At 39.8% G+C, this 15,033-nt stretch overlaps 1 protein-coding gene across 1 annotated transcript in view; it reads left to right on the top strand.

The window, feature by feature from the left end:
* RGSL1 (regulator of G protein signaling like 1) overlaps window positions 1-15,033 on the top strand; it is an 81,304-nt gene that overhangs the window by 38,677 nt on the left and 27,594 nt on the right. The window contains 6 exon segments of the mRNA XM_069074674.1: window positions 4,675-4,792; window positions 6,526-6,643; window positions 7,664-7,790; window positions 10,651-10,831; window positions 12,554-12,692; window positions 12,949-13,073. Of these exon segments, the coding sequence (XP_068930775.1) occupies window positions 4,675-4,792; window positions 6,526-6,643; window positions 7,664-7,790; window positions 10,651-10,831; window positions 12,554-12,692; window positions 12,949-13,073 (808 nt within the window).

The following is a 15,033-nucleotide window of genomic DNA, read 5'->3' on the forward strand; positions in this document are numbered from 1 at the left end:
ATTTCTATCATAAATGACTCAAATATGTAAGAAAACTGGTCCCTATTGCCAAGAAGGTACTGAGCACGTGAGACACCAGAAAGACTGAGGAAATACACATTCACTATCCTGCTAATCTAGCCACTTGCCATTGGTTAACAAATTGAAGCACTAAAAGATGTACTAATATTGGGGAAGTTTCCTGGATAGCCCAGATAATCTTACCTTCCTGAACCCCGGAGGCTAACCTGATTTTATATCCCACTCCACAAATAATCAAATTTGCCAAGGAATACAGTTAAATCTAGTCTCATTATCTATAAACAGCAGTCACCATCCTTCCCTCACCTTAAATATCCCAGGAAAATGGTAGCATAATATAGTTCAGCTACAACAACCTTGCCTTACCTAGCTATAGTGCTGACAGAGCTCAGTTGCTGCTGGTTCTTCTACTCTCCCTACACTTGGTACTGCCTGTTTTCTTCCCTATATTCTCCTTCCCTCACATATAACAAAACTAAGTATATAGACCAAGATCTCACACTCTACATCAATATAAGTTCAAAATAGGTGCATGATTTATGCATAAAAGATGATACCATAAGTAAATTAGGAGAGTGTGGAATAGTTTACCTGTCAGGTAAATGGCTAAAGGAAGAATTTAGGACTGAACAAGATATAGAGAATACTACTAGATGTAAAATGGATAATTTTGATCACATTAAATTTTAATAATATTTAACTTTTTTCCAATTGCATACAAAGACAATTTTAACATTTATTTCTTTTTAAATTTGAGTTTCAGATTTTCCCTCTCTACCCCTCCCCCTTCCTAAAAAGGTAAGAATTTTAAATAATTTATATATGTGCATTGATTATATTGCACAAACAAAACCAATGCAACCAAAATTAAAAGGAAAACAAAAAACTGAGGGGGGGTGTGGAATCTAGAGGAAGCTTCTGATAGAGGCTTCATTTTTAAAATATAGAGAGAACTGAGTCAAATTTATAAGAATTTAAGTTTTCATTCACTGATTGATAAATGGTCAAAGTCATGTAAAAACGATGTAAATCACTATTGATTATAGAAATGCAAATTAAAATAACTCTGAGGTACCGCCTCACATCTAGAAGATTGTCTAATATGACAAAAAAGGAAAATGATAAATGTTGAAGGGGAAGTAGGGAAACTGGGACACTAATACACTCTTGGTGGAGTTATAAACTAATCCAACCATCCTGGAGAGCAATTTGGAACCATGCCCAAAGTCTATAAAACTGTGCATACCCTTTGATCCAACAATACCACTACTAGGTCAGCATTGCAAAAAGATGAAAAAGGGGGGGGGGATGGACAACCTATTTGAACAAAAATATTTATAGCAGCACTTTTTGTGGTGGCTAAGAATTGGAAATAGAGGGGATGCCCATCAATTAAGGAATAGCTGAACAATCTGTGGTATATCATTGTGAATATTATTGTACTATAAGAAATGATGAAAAGGATGATTTCAAAAAGACCAGGAAAGACTTACATGAACTAATGCAAAGTAAAGTAAGCAGAATCAGGAGAACATTGTACACACTAAGAACAATATTGTGAAATGAAGAACTATAAATAACTCTGCTATTCTCAGCAATATAATGACCCAAAACAATCCCAGAAGACTCATGATGAATAATGCTATCTACCTCCAGAAAAATAACTGATGTTGTCTGACTACAGACTGAAGCATACTATTTTTTCCTTCCTTCTTTCCTTCCTTCCTTCCTTCCTTCTTCCCTTCCTTCCTTCCTTCCTTCCTTCCTTCCTTCCTTCCTTCCTTCCTTCCTTTCTTCCTTCCTTCCTCCTTTTCTTCCTTCCTCCCAGCTTTCTTTTTCATGTTTTCTTTAACAAAATGACTAAGACGGAAATGTTTTACATCATTGTATACATATAATCTATATCAGATTGCTTATCATCTCAGGGAGGGGGATAGCAGGAAAGGAAAACTAGAATTTGAAACTCAAAACTTTTTTAAAATGCTAAAAAATTGTTTTTACACGTTATTGGGAAAAATAAAATATTATTTAAAAGAAAGCAAGAGAAAAGAAGAGTACCCCCTATCAGGGACAAGAGTGAAAACAAGAATAGGTAGAGATTTTTGTGATGTGATGACTAATGGATCTTCCAGATTTAAAATATCCCCCATCAAGTTCTCATATTGCCTTTTTAATTAATTAATTTGATTATTGTTTTTCCAAAAAGCTGGGACAATTTACTTTTTGTTGTGTGCAATTTTCATTTGTGGTTTCTTGAAATATAGCTCAGAAAAACAGGTTTAAAAAAAAAACCCGTTGTGTTTCAAATGGAGCTACCTGGCTGTGCCTTTAAAACCAAATCACTCTGGCTTTCATTAAATGGTCAATTAATAGCCCCCAGCCCAAACCTCGGTGGCCCATTGTTTAGCTTTGGATGGCTTCAAATAAGTATAAATAGTAGTTGTTTTCAGTTTTAGCCCCAAACTCTGAGGGTCTTCCCTTCCTTCCTGGGCCACTGTCAGTAGTCTTGATATTTTTCTTGCCACTGAGCTTTGATGATTCTAGAAGAGAGAGTGAGGCAGATAACTTTACACAGCTCTGTCTCACTTAAATCCTATTCACATTCAAGTCAAAATATAACCTTTATGGTGTCATTGGTCCTCTTCTAGAATGGACAACAACAGCAACAAATACTAAGTGATGAGGTATGGGTTCTGGGAGCCCCCTCGAGCTCTTCTTGAATCTTTGAGGTACAGGCTCTGGGAACCCCCCTTGAACTCTGATTAAATTGTCCCATTTGGTGAGGCATTTGCATGAGCCTTACATTGTGGCTGGGCCCAGACTTCTGTTACTAGCCTATCCCTCCAATGTCCATGTACTTCCCACCCTTGAGCCTTTCAAAATATCAATCCCCCCTTGAACTGGCCTAGCCCACCATTGTCTGTAGTCTCCAGGTAACCTCCAGCAACTTCCCACCCTTAATCACTCACTGACCTCATTGACTCCTCCTGAAGACCCTCCCAAAACTCCTCCTCTAGACCACCCCTAGATTCTTCCCACAACTTTCTGTACATAAGATCCCATCTTCCCTCCATGTGTGTGAGAGCGCCATAGAATGACCTAGCACAAACTTACTCTGTCCAATACAAGTGGACTTTTAATAAACTTTACTTTCCTTTGGCTGAGAAAACTTGAGTGGAATTCAATTCAGCAGGACCCAGCATGTTGGTATTTTGGGGTCTCCAGAACAACCTTAACCCACTATGGGTAAACTCTTCACTAAGTAGTTAGCCACTTATTTGCAATTAAGAGGGAGTTAGATCCATTAGGAGATAACATATGTCTCTGAATTGAAGGAATGTTAAGAACAGAAAGGATATGTTTATCTAGTCAGACTGGTCGGAAGAAGACAGAAAAAAAGAAAAGACATATGGTTCAAAAAAGATAGATTTCCTGAAGAAACAAGAGAGAGAAATTTAGCCCACATTGAAAGGTGGGTGAATACAGATGTGTCAGGAAGTCATAAAGGGATACTGGATTGTGAATTGGCTTACCTTATGTGACTAAATGGCAGAAGATTAGTCAAAGAGATCTCAGTCAGACTAATTTGCTTAGCTAGACAAAACTATGTCCTCATTACCAACCTTAGCATACCCTCATACCTTGAGTAAAGCCATTTCAAGTTAAAAAGACTTGAGGAGAGAACATGTGGAGTAATAGAAGAGTCCAGGTGTCAGAGAGCTGTGATATTTAGGTGTGGGAGATATAATTTCTGGGTAGTCATTTCATTAATAATGCTAGAATTTTATTAATAAAAGGAATTGTCATTTGGCTGTCTCTGTTGAACCAAAGATGACTCATGGCAGTGGCTCACAGTTGATATGCCCTTAGAAGAGTAGGTGTACATGAGGGTACGATCAACAAGAAATGAGAGAAAGAATATTACAATGAAAAGTGGACCCATTTCAATAAGGGACTAGGGCAATGTAACTTTGTTACTTACTTCAAAATTGCCCAGCAACCTATTCAGAAAATCTTTATCCCCCACCCAAGCCTTATCAGAACACAAGGGGCTGGGATTTTCACCTTTAATTAAATTCCCGTAAGGTTGGGTGGGATCTGAACAAGACTGAGAGAGTTAATTCAATCTCATTGTCTGTAATGTCCTTCAGAGACTGAATTTTGAAATGAAAACTTTAGAAAAAAAAGGGGAGAACTATGGAACTCCCCAAATCATTAGTTATTAATACTCATTTCTCTCAGAGACCTAGAGTCAAGTCCTACCTTGGACACATACTATTTGACATTAAGCAAGTTGCTTAACTTTTCAGTGTCCCGAGCACGTAAGATACTCTAAGTCATAGATGAGTTTCTGATCTCCATCGGTAGAGAGCTTTTCCAGACTGGCATTTCCTTACATTGAGGAAATCACAGGCCCTGACCCTGCCATACTTTTCCCTACCTCAAAAAAAAAAAAAAGTTAAAGTGAATGCTAAGGGGATTCATAGAAAAGGAATAATTGGAAGTATCATATAATTGGAATAATCAGGTGGAAGTAAAGGTTAGGAAGGTCGAAGGTCAAGGGAAGACATCTCATATGAAAAGCAAACCATGACTAACTGTGAGAACATGGTGTTTCCTGATTTCCTCCTTCTCTTCCTTTGTTTTTAACAGAGGATATACTACAGTGTGCTTTTCCTATCTTCAAAGAAATTTCTTACATGCGTCGAGTTCCTTTAGCAATGTTGATCCAGGCCCAGAACCAAGTCTTGAGATTCCTAGAAGAAAAATGGTAAGTAGCATGGGCTGAAGGAATGCATTCATATAACATGCATGGGCTTCATTAAGTCACAAGAATAAAGCCCAGGTTCCATTACAATTCTTCCAGGGCAGACTCCTTGCTCTGCTCCTTCTCCCTTACTTCAATGGCAATGCCTTCTCTGCTGTGCTAGTACCTTTATTCTCAAATCACAGGGGGATATTGTACCATCGCAAGATGAATAAGAACTTAAATAAACAAGACTGTTCTCTTCGTTAAGGCAGATCTAGGATCTCTCCCCTCAATGCCTTCTACTTTCCTCATCTCAAAGGCCCAGTCCATGTTATGGTCGGGTTAGGAAGGCTCAAAACTATGGGAATATAATAATACATATATGGGAATATAGTATTAATATAATATAATATGTTATAATATAACATAATATACATAATATAGTGTAATGTAATATAATAACATGCCCAGAATGACCTCATTCCGATGCATCAGACCACGTGGAATATCTCTCAGTAAAACACTACCAGAGGTAAGGAATTGACATTTATCCCAGAATTGAGCTTATCTTTATATTACATCCTAAACATCCATCATGGGACTTTTTGACCAAAGATGACTCACCTGACCCCAGGGACTTGCCAATCTCAATTTTTTATTCTCCAGTTTAAAAAGAATCTGATTACTTATCACATATGAACTAAATAGTCAGTGGCATTTAATCACATGAAATTTCTGGTTATGTGACTGAACTCTAGACAACGTGCAGGTGAAAGTATATTCACTTTCATGAAACTGCTAAAATGAAAGTCATTCACCTTGAATATATATGGATTACTGATAATAGAGTCAACTATTTTTTTTTTAAAGAAAACAACCACGAACAGTCCAGTATTATATCATTGTAGATTTAGCTCCATCAACCAATCAAAAAACTTTTATTCTATTCCTACACCTGCCAGGTGTGACAGTGCTATATGCTGGGGACACAGAGATAAGAATGAAACCATCCCCTGCCCTCAAACCTACAGACCAGCTGGGAGAGACAGCTTAGAGATATCGGGATATCGATAAAACTGGACTATATGATGGGGAAGGGAAACTATAGAGGGCAAGTAGGGATCAGGAAAAACTTCATGTAGAACATAGTCCTTGAACAGATCCTTGAAGGTAGCTAGAAATGCTAAGAGGCAAAGGGGAGGAAGGAGTGCATTCCAGGCATGGGGGACAGCCTATTCAAAGGCACTGAAGAGAAAGCTGAAGTTGTAGGCGTAAGGAACTGTAAGGAGGCCAGGTAACTGGGACTGCAGTGCGCACGGAGAGGGAATAGTGTGTAATGAGTTTGGCAATGTAGGTTAGGACCAAGTCGTGAAGGGCTTGAAATGCCAAAAAGAGGATTTTGTATTACAAACAAGCAAGCTCTCCTGATTATTCCTCTCTTGCATCTATATCAGCTGCGCAAGAATTAACAGCTCTCCAAACTTCAGGTACAGCCCATCAGCTCATGAAAGCTGGCTCTTCTCCTATGCCATTCTCCCAGATACCCTTCAATTAAGACTCAATGTAAGAGTAAAATAAGGAAGCAGAGATGGAGAAAAGCAAGGCTTAAAGGGACAAGATAACTATTAAATACACCTAAAGCCACAGCTGCCTCAATATTCAGGAGTTACTTTGACATCTTGTTTGGATCCCAATTGGTGTCTGACAAATGTGTTTTTTCCAAATACATTTAATACTTTCTGTCTTGCTGGCAGGTTCAAAGTTTACCAAGACATGTTCCCACCTCGCCTTCAAATTCAAAGTATGGAACCTGAGGTAGAAGAAAGGCAACTGAAAAAGGAAACAAAAGCACTTCACTTATATCTCAGGAAGGTCAGTGAGCAAGATACAAAACTAGGCCCTGTCTCAACTTTGGTGTGTCCCGCTGTTGTCTAGAATCCCATAGGTAAGGCATCTATGAAGATAAAAATTGGGCTCGAAAGACACAAGATCTGCTCAAAGGAATAGTCTGCCTTGATTATGCCAAATGCAGGGTGGTGGATCCTCCAAGCGAACACTGAGATTTTGAAGGACAGTCCATGCCAGCATGGGTTGTTATATGTGTTCATTTATTAGGGTTTGGTTGGCTAATTGGGTTGTAGAGGCCAGTTATCCTAGGTGTGAGAGGTCGAGTAATGGATCCCTGCACCACTCTTAGGTCAGGTCAGGTGCATAGTGCCAGGAATGGCCCAGGGTCATGTGCAAGCATTCTCAGAAATAGCTGAGATCTTCTTTCTGTATTTACATTTGTTCAAGGTAGTTTACACTAACTGTAAGACTTGAGGTCACATTTTCAGGCTCTGGCTCCCACCATCCATGGGCCCATGGATCCCAAGCCCAAAGAAATCAGTGAGTCCAATGAGAGGCTGTTCCTTTCCCCTTCCCTTCTCCTCCTTTCCCCACTGCCTAGCTGTGTAATCTTGCACAAGTTGCTTTATTTCCACAGGACCCCAGTTTTTACCACCATAAAATGGAGGTAGGAAGTGGGAGGGGCGAGAAAAGAGACGACCACTAATGTCCAGCTCAGATATTCTGTGCTGTTTCTCTGCTGCCTTATCAATGACTTTCTATCCTCATTTCCTTTCCAGTTTCTTTTTGTTGTTGTTGTTGTTTTTTGCCTTTTGTTTTTTGAGGAGGGAAGGCAGGGCAATTGGGGTTAAGTGACTTGCCCAAGGTCACATGGCTAAGCTTTTGTGTTCCATGTCTGAGGTCGGATTTGAACTCAGGTCCTCCTGACTCCAGGGCCAGTGCTCTATTCACTGCGCCACCTAGCTGCCTCTCCTTCCTACTTTCTAGCAGGCTCTGCAGCAGGTCACTAGCACTCACAACCCTTCTGTATCTCTCTCTCCACAGAAAAGGGCATGGCTCTGCCTGCGTGCCATTATAAGGAGTATCTGCAAATTTCGAAGGGAAATGAAGAAACCAGAAAGCCGCCACCAATTTGAGGAATTTCTACGTAAGGAAATGCATAGTAAGGACAGTAAGTATCACTGCCCTTCAGAAACCCTTCTCTTGTTGCCATGGTGACCACTGTGCTCCTCTGAGAGGACCCCAGAGAGGTTTATCCACAGAGCATAGCATCAGCCTTCTTTTACGTATCATAGAATTTGGAGGTGAAAGGGACCTTAGAGATTACCTGGTTTAAACCCTCCATTTTACAGGTGAGTAAACTGAGGCCCAGAGCTATCCAGTGCCTTGCCCAGGGTCAAACGGGAAATAAGAAGCAGAGTTAGGATTCAAGTTTGGGTCTCCAGAGTCAGTGAGTGCTCTCATAACACCCCAAGCTGGTGACTTCCTAGGAAACAAGAGGTTTCCTAGTCCTGCTAGGGGAGAAGGCTGTAGAACAATACCAGGTGCGCCTAAAATTTTCACCTATGTCACTCTGCAAGTATGGTTTGGGACATGTGGCAAGAAGGTTCTTAGCATCGTTCTCCAAATTAAAAAGTCAAGGCAGAAGAAAGAATAAATTAGGGAGCTCTAGGAGCATTTCCTTTTCTTCTCCAGTGTCCCCTAGGAGCCAGGTCTGTGTTTCTACTGTAGAAGTCAGAATTCTGGAGCAAGGCTCAGCCTTCCCCCGTGGCTTCCGGAAAGGAGCAAAAGCATAAACCTCCAGAGCCATGAACATCTGTCTCTTCAGGTGCCCGTAGCCTACCATGTAATTGCTACTTCTTAATCTGTAAAACTTTACTCATTTCTTCCAGATTATATTCATTCATTCATTCATTCATCAAGTGCATGGACTCTTATGTGCAATGCACAAAGGACAAAATTTCTAGGTAAAACGAAACAGCCCCTCCCCTCAAGGAGCTCATATTCTCCTGGGAGCAAACACAACATACAGAGTAAATACATGTTGTTCTGAAGCAGAAAGGGCTCTGAACTGGAAACACATTAAGCTACAAATTCAAATCTTGCCTTCTTGTTACTACAAGAAAGTCAGGTGAAAGTCTCTGAGTCTGTTTTCTCAGACCATTGTGGGAACAGTGGGAGGCTGTGTGGAAAGTACTTTGCAAATCTTGTAGCACTATAAAAATGTCAGCTCTTATCGAGGAGAGGATGAGGCTTGGAATAACCTTTTGGGGTAAAATATATCCAAAATAAACATCTCTGCCCTCCCTTAATCATACCTTTCTCCTTTCTTGTTATCTAATTTCCTACTTGCATTTTCTGCTAAACTCTATTCAGTAATAATAATAATACTATTTATAGCATTTTAAGCTTTACAAAGCACATTACAAATATAAGCACACTCACAACAACCCTAGGAGGTAGATGCTACTATCATTCCCCATTTTACAAATGAGGAAACTGAATCAGACAAAGATCAAGATGTTGTCCAAGAGGGGCGGCCAGGTGGTACAGTGAATAGAGCACTGGCCCTGGAGTCAGGAGGACTTGAGTTCAAATCCGGTCTCAGACCCATAACACAAAAACTAGCTGTGTGACCTTGGGCAAGTCACTTAACCCCACCTGCCCTCCAAAAAGCAAAAATTAAAAAATTAAAATGTTGTGCAAGGTCACACAGCTAGTGAATGTCTTGAGACAGGATTCAAACTCTGGTCTTCCTGATTACAAGGCCAGCATTCTATCCACTGCACCACCTAGCTGCCAGAAAGTCACATGTCTCATGCCCAGGATGGATTGTCTTCTAGTAACTTTAATAGAAGAATTAGCTTTTTATTGACACTTTGTGTGTGTGTGTGTGTTTTTAAATTAGACTTTTTCTAGTGTTTCCCTAGGAATCCTCTCTTGTAACAAAGAAAACAATAAAACAAAATCAACACACACCACCCCCATAATCTCCTATTTTAGTCTCTACTGAGAGGAGGGATTTTGTATTTTCCTCATCTATCCTCCAGATTCTTATCATGATCATTGTCTGTAATCTGTGTTTAGCTACCTCTAAGGAGGCATATATATACACAATATAATATATGTAATTTTTATTAAGTATTATTGCATATAAAACAGATATTATTAATTATGTATTATATGTGTATAATTATTAATAATTGTTATTATTCTTTTTGTAATTGTTATTATTCTTATTGTAGTCATAATATCAGAGGCAGTGTGGTTTAGTGAGCAAGAATGTTGGACTTTAAATCAGGAGGATCTGGGTCCAAATCCTGACTGTTGCTTATTGGCAATATGATCATGGGTAAATCACGTAACCTTCAAAACCTTAGTTTTCTCATCTGCAAAATGGAAATAACAATACCTCTAGTACTCACCTCATGAGGTTGTGGAAGGAACCAATGAGATAATGTATGTAAAATACTCTGAGAACTTTAAATCCATATCGGTCATTCTTCTTCTCAATTACATATGTGCTCATGGCTCCAGCTTCAACTAAAATATTCATGACTCATATACAGTCTGAGGAGAGAGAAATAGTGGGGTAGGGTGTAATTGTGCTATTAATCTGAAGCTTTACCCTGGGCTAACTTGTCAGCTCTTTGTGTGTGAAGGGTTAAATCCTGAGCCTAAGAGAGTAGCTACCCAATAGACCCAAGTTCTGGTTCCTCTAGAGCAGTGGTATAAAACTCAGGCAGAAATGGGGACCAGTAAATCATTCATAAGGATCCCTGCTGGCCATATATTGACTGAGAAAACCACAGTCTATCTACATTTTATGGTATTTTTATTTATTTTGTTAAATATTTCCCAATTACATTCGAACTGGTTCAGTCCTGACTCAGGAATGCTGTGGGCCACATAATGTTTGCCATCTTCACTCTAGAGTTTCTCCCTTGATTTTAGATACTTACTATGGCTCCAGGCTCATGAAAGCCTTGGGCAAAGGGATGTTAATTCCTCCCTCTCTCTTTTTCTTTCAGATACAATTTTACCAGGGCCACCCAAAAACACAACTACACCTAGCACTTCTATCCCCCAAAAGATGGGCTTAGAAATTGACATGGATGATTTCGTATTTGTAAAACGGCGTATATTTGGCCATAAGATGATCGTCATCAACTTTCTAGTCAATGACTTAAGTTATTTTACCGAAATACAGAAGTAAGTTGACATTACTCCCCTCTTTCTTCTTGCGCTCCTTCATTACTGTCCACCTTTCCTATGGTCAGGGTTTTCCTAGACCTAGGCAAAATGGTTTGACTTTCTATATGGTAGAATTTGAGGGATTGCCAGATTGGTTCCCTGCACAAAAAACATCTCCCTCAGTGCCCATCATAACTCCTGACATTTTCACTATTAGAGATTCATTCTTTGGGTCTGGAAGGCTTTTCAACCTTTAAGAATATTCTTCTGTTATTAGGCCGTTTCATTTGTGTCTGACTCTCTATGACCCCATAGGACTTTTTTGGCAGAAATACTGGAGTGGTTTGCCCATTTCCTCCTCCAGTTCATTTTATAGATCGGAAAACTCTTGGAAAATTTTCTGGGGATATAATATACTAAGGAAGAATATTTAGGGAATACTCCTGTCAAGGGTGACAATATACAACTATTGTTAGCCAGAGGGCATAGTGCAGAAACTGAACTTGAAGTCAGAAAGTCCTAAGTTTGTATCCTACTTCAGACATATATTAAGTGGTGTGATTTTTTGAACTTATCTCAGCCTCAGTTTCCACATCTATAAAATGGGAATAATAATAGCACCTATCTTTCAGCGCCATTGTGAAGATCAAATGAGATAATATATTAAAGCACTCTTCAAACCTTAAAGTGAAATGTTTATTATTATTATTGTTATTCTGCTATGAGTCATAGGTTATTATAGTGAGAATTAGAGGACATCCAATCCAGCCTTCTAGGGCAGCTAGGTGGTTCAGTGGATAGAGCACTGAGCCTGGAGTCAAGAAGACCTGAATTTAAATCTGGCCTCAGATACTTACAACTTGTGTGACTGTGTGCCTCCATTTCCTCATCTATAAAATGAGCTGGAGAAGGAAATGGTAAATCACTTGTGTGTTTTTGTCTAGAAAACCACAGATGGGATCACAAAGAAGCAGACATGATTGAAAACAACTGAACAACATGAAATCCAGTCTTCTTATGTTATAGTTGAAGAGACTGAAGTCCAGTGAGAGAAATTTCTTGGTCAAGGTCCTACAGCTAATAAGTGGGAAAACTTGAACTTAAGCATAGATATTCTAATTCCAAGTTCAGTTTTCTTTCCACCATACCTTAATGCAAGAGACCACCTGTACAGACCTTGAAAAAGTCAATAAAAACTTCAAGCCACGACTATCTTTACATCATAGAACATAATAGCTATAATTGATCTTCTGGTCTAAACCTTTCACCCAAGAGGAATGCTGGGAAGCCTCTCCTAAATGCCAAAAGTGCCCCTTCCAGCTGTTCATTGTTGCATGACATTCATTGAACAGGGTACACCACCTTCCACTCCACTATTATAAAGTAAAGAATGCAAATAGGAGAGGTAGCACTTTGACTTAAAGTTAATTCACGACAAGTTAGAAGTGATATCTGATGAATGGTAGATCCCTTTAGGGGAAGAGATTTTGGTATGGGAGAGAAGAAGAAAGCCAAAGGATGTGGAGCTTCTTGAGGTGGTGAGTGAGAATAAAACTGAGGGTGGACAGAAGGACACAGAAAAAGAGTAGACATACTCCTGACTTCCCAGTTTTGCTAGCAGTTAATCCAAAGGGGAGGGTCCATCTTTAGGCCAAAGGAGAATGCTTGGACCTGGTGTCTTCTGCCTCCAATGACCCAACTTTCTCTTTCTTGGTATCCCACTCAACACTCTTATTGCAGATTCAATGACCTGGTTGCTTCAGCCTTAGTTCTGCAAGTTAACAGGGTCTTCAACGAAAATGATGTTGCTCTGATGAAAGCCAAAGGAAATATTATCTACAAGCTCTTCCTCGCATCTGAAATTCCTCCCAGACTACGGGTAAGAGGGAAACTAAGCTCAACTCTGGGCTAATTTCCAGGAACCAGTCCTGCCAGTGTGCCCTCAGCAAGGACAAAGGATGACTTCTTTCAGATGGCAATTTCCCTAGGCTCTTTAGCTTCCAGTCTTAGAACTTTCTCTGATGGCAGAAAAGAAGGAGACCCTGGAGGAAGGAGAATAGCACTTTCATCCTTAGGAGTGGGCATCAGACTATGACTCACCTAGCAGTGGAATAAATTTCCTTTTCATTGGGCAGGTGAATATTTCTGAAAACATGAAGGACAACATCCACAATGCAATTACAGACGGGCTCCTGAATCGCGCTATCTTCCACAGTTCTATCATGGCAATTTTCCCTATTATTATGCACTTCTGGAAAAAGTAAGTATCCCCTTTAGTGCCATAAAGATAAAATGAAACTGAATTTAACTCCCTTGTTTTAGAGATGGGAAAAGTGAGGACAAGGGGGGGAAGAGGGGCACCTAGGTGGCACAGTGAATAGAGCACCAGCCCTGGATTCAGGAGGACCTGAGGTCAAATCTGGCCTCAGACACTTGACATACTTACTAGATATGTGACCTTGGGCAAGTCATTTAACCCCAATTGCCTTGTGTTCCCCCCTCCAAAAAAACAAGAAAGGAAAAGACTTGTCTAAGGTAACAAGGCAAGTTAGAGACAGAATCTAGACTGAAATTAATCTCCTGATGCTTAGTTTTATGGGTTTTTTTTTTCTTTTCTGTCTCTTAGGATGACTATAAAGTCAGGGAATCTTAATTGTTGTTTTTTGGATAACTGATTTATCTCTTTTTAGGCCTCCTTGTTAGATGTTCCTATCTTATACCTGGGGCAGCTAGGTGGCACAGTGGATAGAGTGCTGGGCCTGGAGTCAGGAAGCCTCATTTTCCTGAGTTCAAATTCGGCCTCAGACACTTACTAGCTGTGTGACCTTGGGTAAGTCACTTAACCCTGTTTGCCTCAGTTTCCTCATCTGTAAATTGAGCTGGAGAAGAAAATGGCAAACCCCTCCAATATCTCTGCCAAGAAACCTTCAAATAGGGTCACAGAGTCAGACACAATTGAAATGACTGATCAACAACAAAAACAAAATCTTAATATTTGAAGAAATTTCTTTACCTTTCATCCAATTCTCTTTATGCTTGTCATTGCTCTATTCTAAACACTGACAAATAAATGAGGGAGGAAGACAGAGAGAGAGAGAGAGAGAGAGAGAGAGAGAGAGAGAGAGAGAGAGAGCACATGTGCCAGTGATCATGATCATGAGTGAGGAGATGTGATTTTTTGCTTCAGTTTGAATGAATGAAAAAGCTTTCTTAAGCACTTGTGATGTGTCAAGTGCTATGCTAAGTGCTGAAGATATAAAAGGGAAAACTGAGGCAGTTTCTCTTTCAAGGAATTCAGACTCTACTTGGGGAAGACAACACATAAAAGAAAATTCAGCTGCAGGGCAGATGGCAAGGCAAGCTTAAGCTTCAACAGTAGATTAAATGACAAGTGACAGGACATAGAGGCAAGTCAGATATTAAGGTCTGAAGAAAGGGAGGAAATAAGCATTAATTAAGCTACTACTATATGTAACACACTGTACTAAGCATTTTACCACTATTATCTCACTTGATCCTCAAAATAACCATAGAAGGTAGGTGCTATTATTATCATGTCCATTTTGCAGTTGAGGAAACTGAGGTAGATAGAAGTTAAATGATTTACCCAGAGTCACACAGTTAGTGTCAGGTTGGGTTTCAACTCAAGTCTTCCCAACCCCAAACCCAATGTCTTATCCACTGCACCATCTACTAGCTTAAAAAACTTAGGACACAGTGGCCAGTCAAAGAGTAAGGCTTGGAAGTCCTCCATCTCACTGGAAGAAATAGAATCGGTGACTTGCTCTTATGCAAGCCTGTGAACAGTCAAACAGTACATATGGTTTCTCAAGCAGCCTAGGGTGAGGGGGAAAGGGGCGACATATTTGTTGGAACAAACTTATTAACATCTCTAGATGTCATTGTCTTCTACTCTAGGATAAGTGAGGATAGCAATATTTTCTCAGAACAGAAATGGTATCAAGTACTTTTAAAAATATGCTTGTTTATAGTTTGCCTTTCTTCCTGTTTTTGTTTTTGCTTTTTGGAGGGGGGAAGGCAGGGCAATTGGGGTTAAATGACTTGCCTAAGGACACACCACTAGTAAGTGTTAAGTGTCTGAGGCCAGATTTGAACTCAGGTCTTCCTGACTCTGGGGCTGGTGCTCTATTCACCACACCATCTAGCTGCCCCTTGCCTTTCTTCTTTTGAGAAATACTCACCTATTTCCGTCTTGTCTG

This window comes from Petaurus breviceps, unplaced genomic scaffold, assembly GCF_028583685.1.
Source record: "Petaurus breviceps papuanus isolate PSGF00001 unplaced genomic scaffold, PetGlider_PUasm1.0 90895, whole genome shotgun sequence".
NCBI lineage: Eukaryota > Metazoa > Chordata > Mammalia > Diprotodontia > Petauridae > Petaurus > Petaurus breviceps.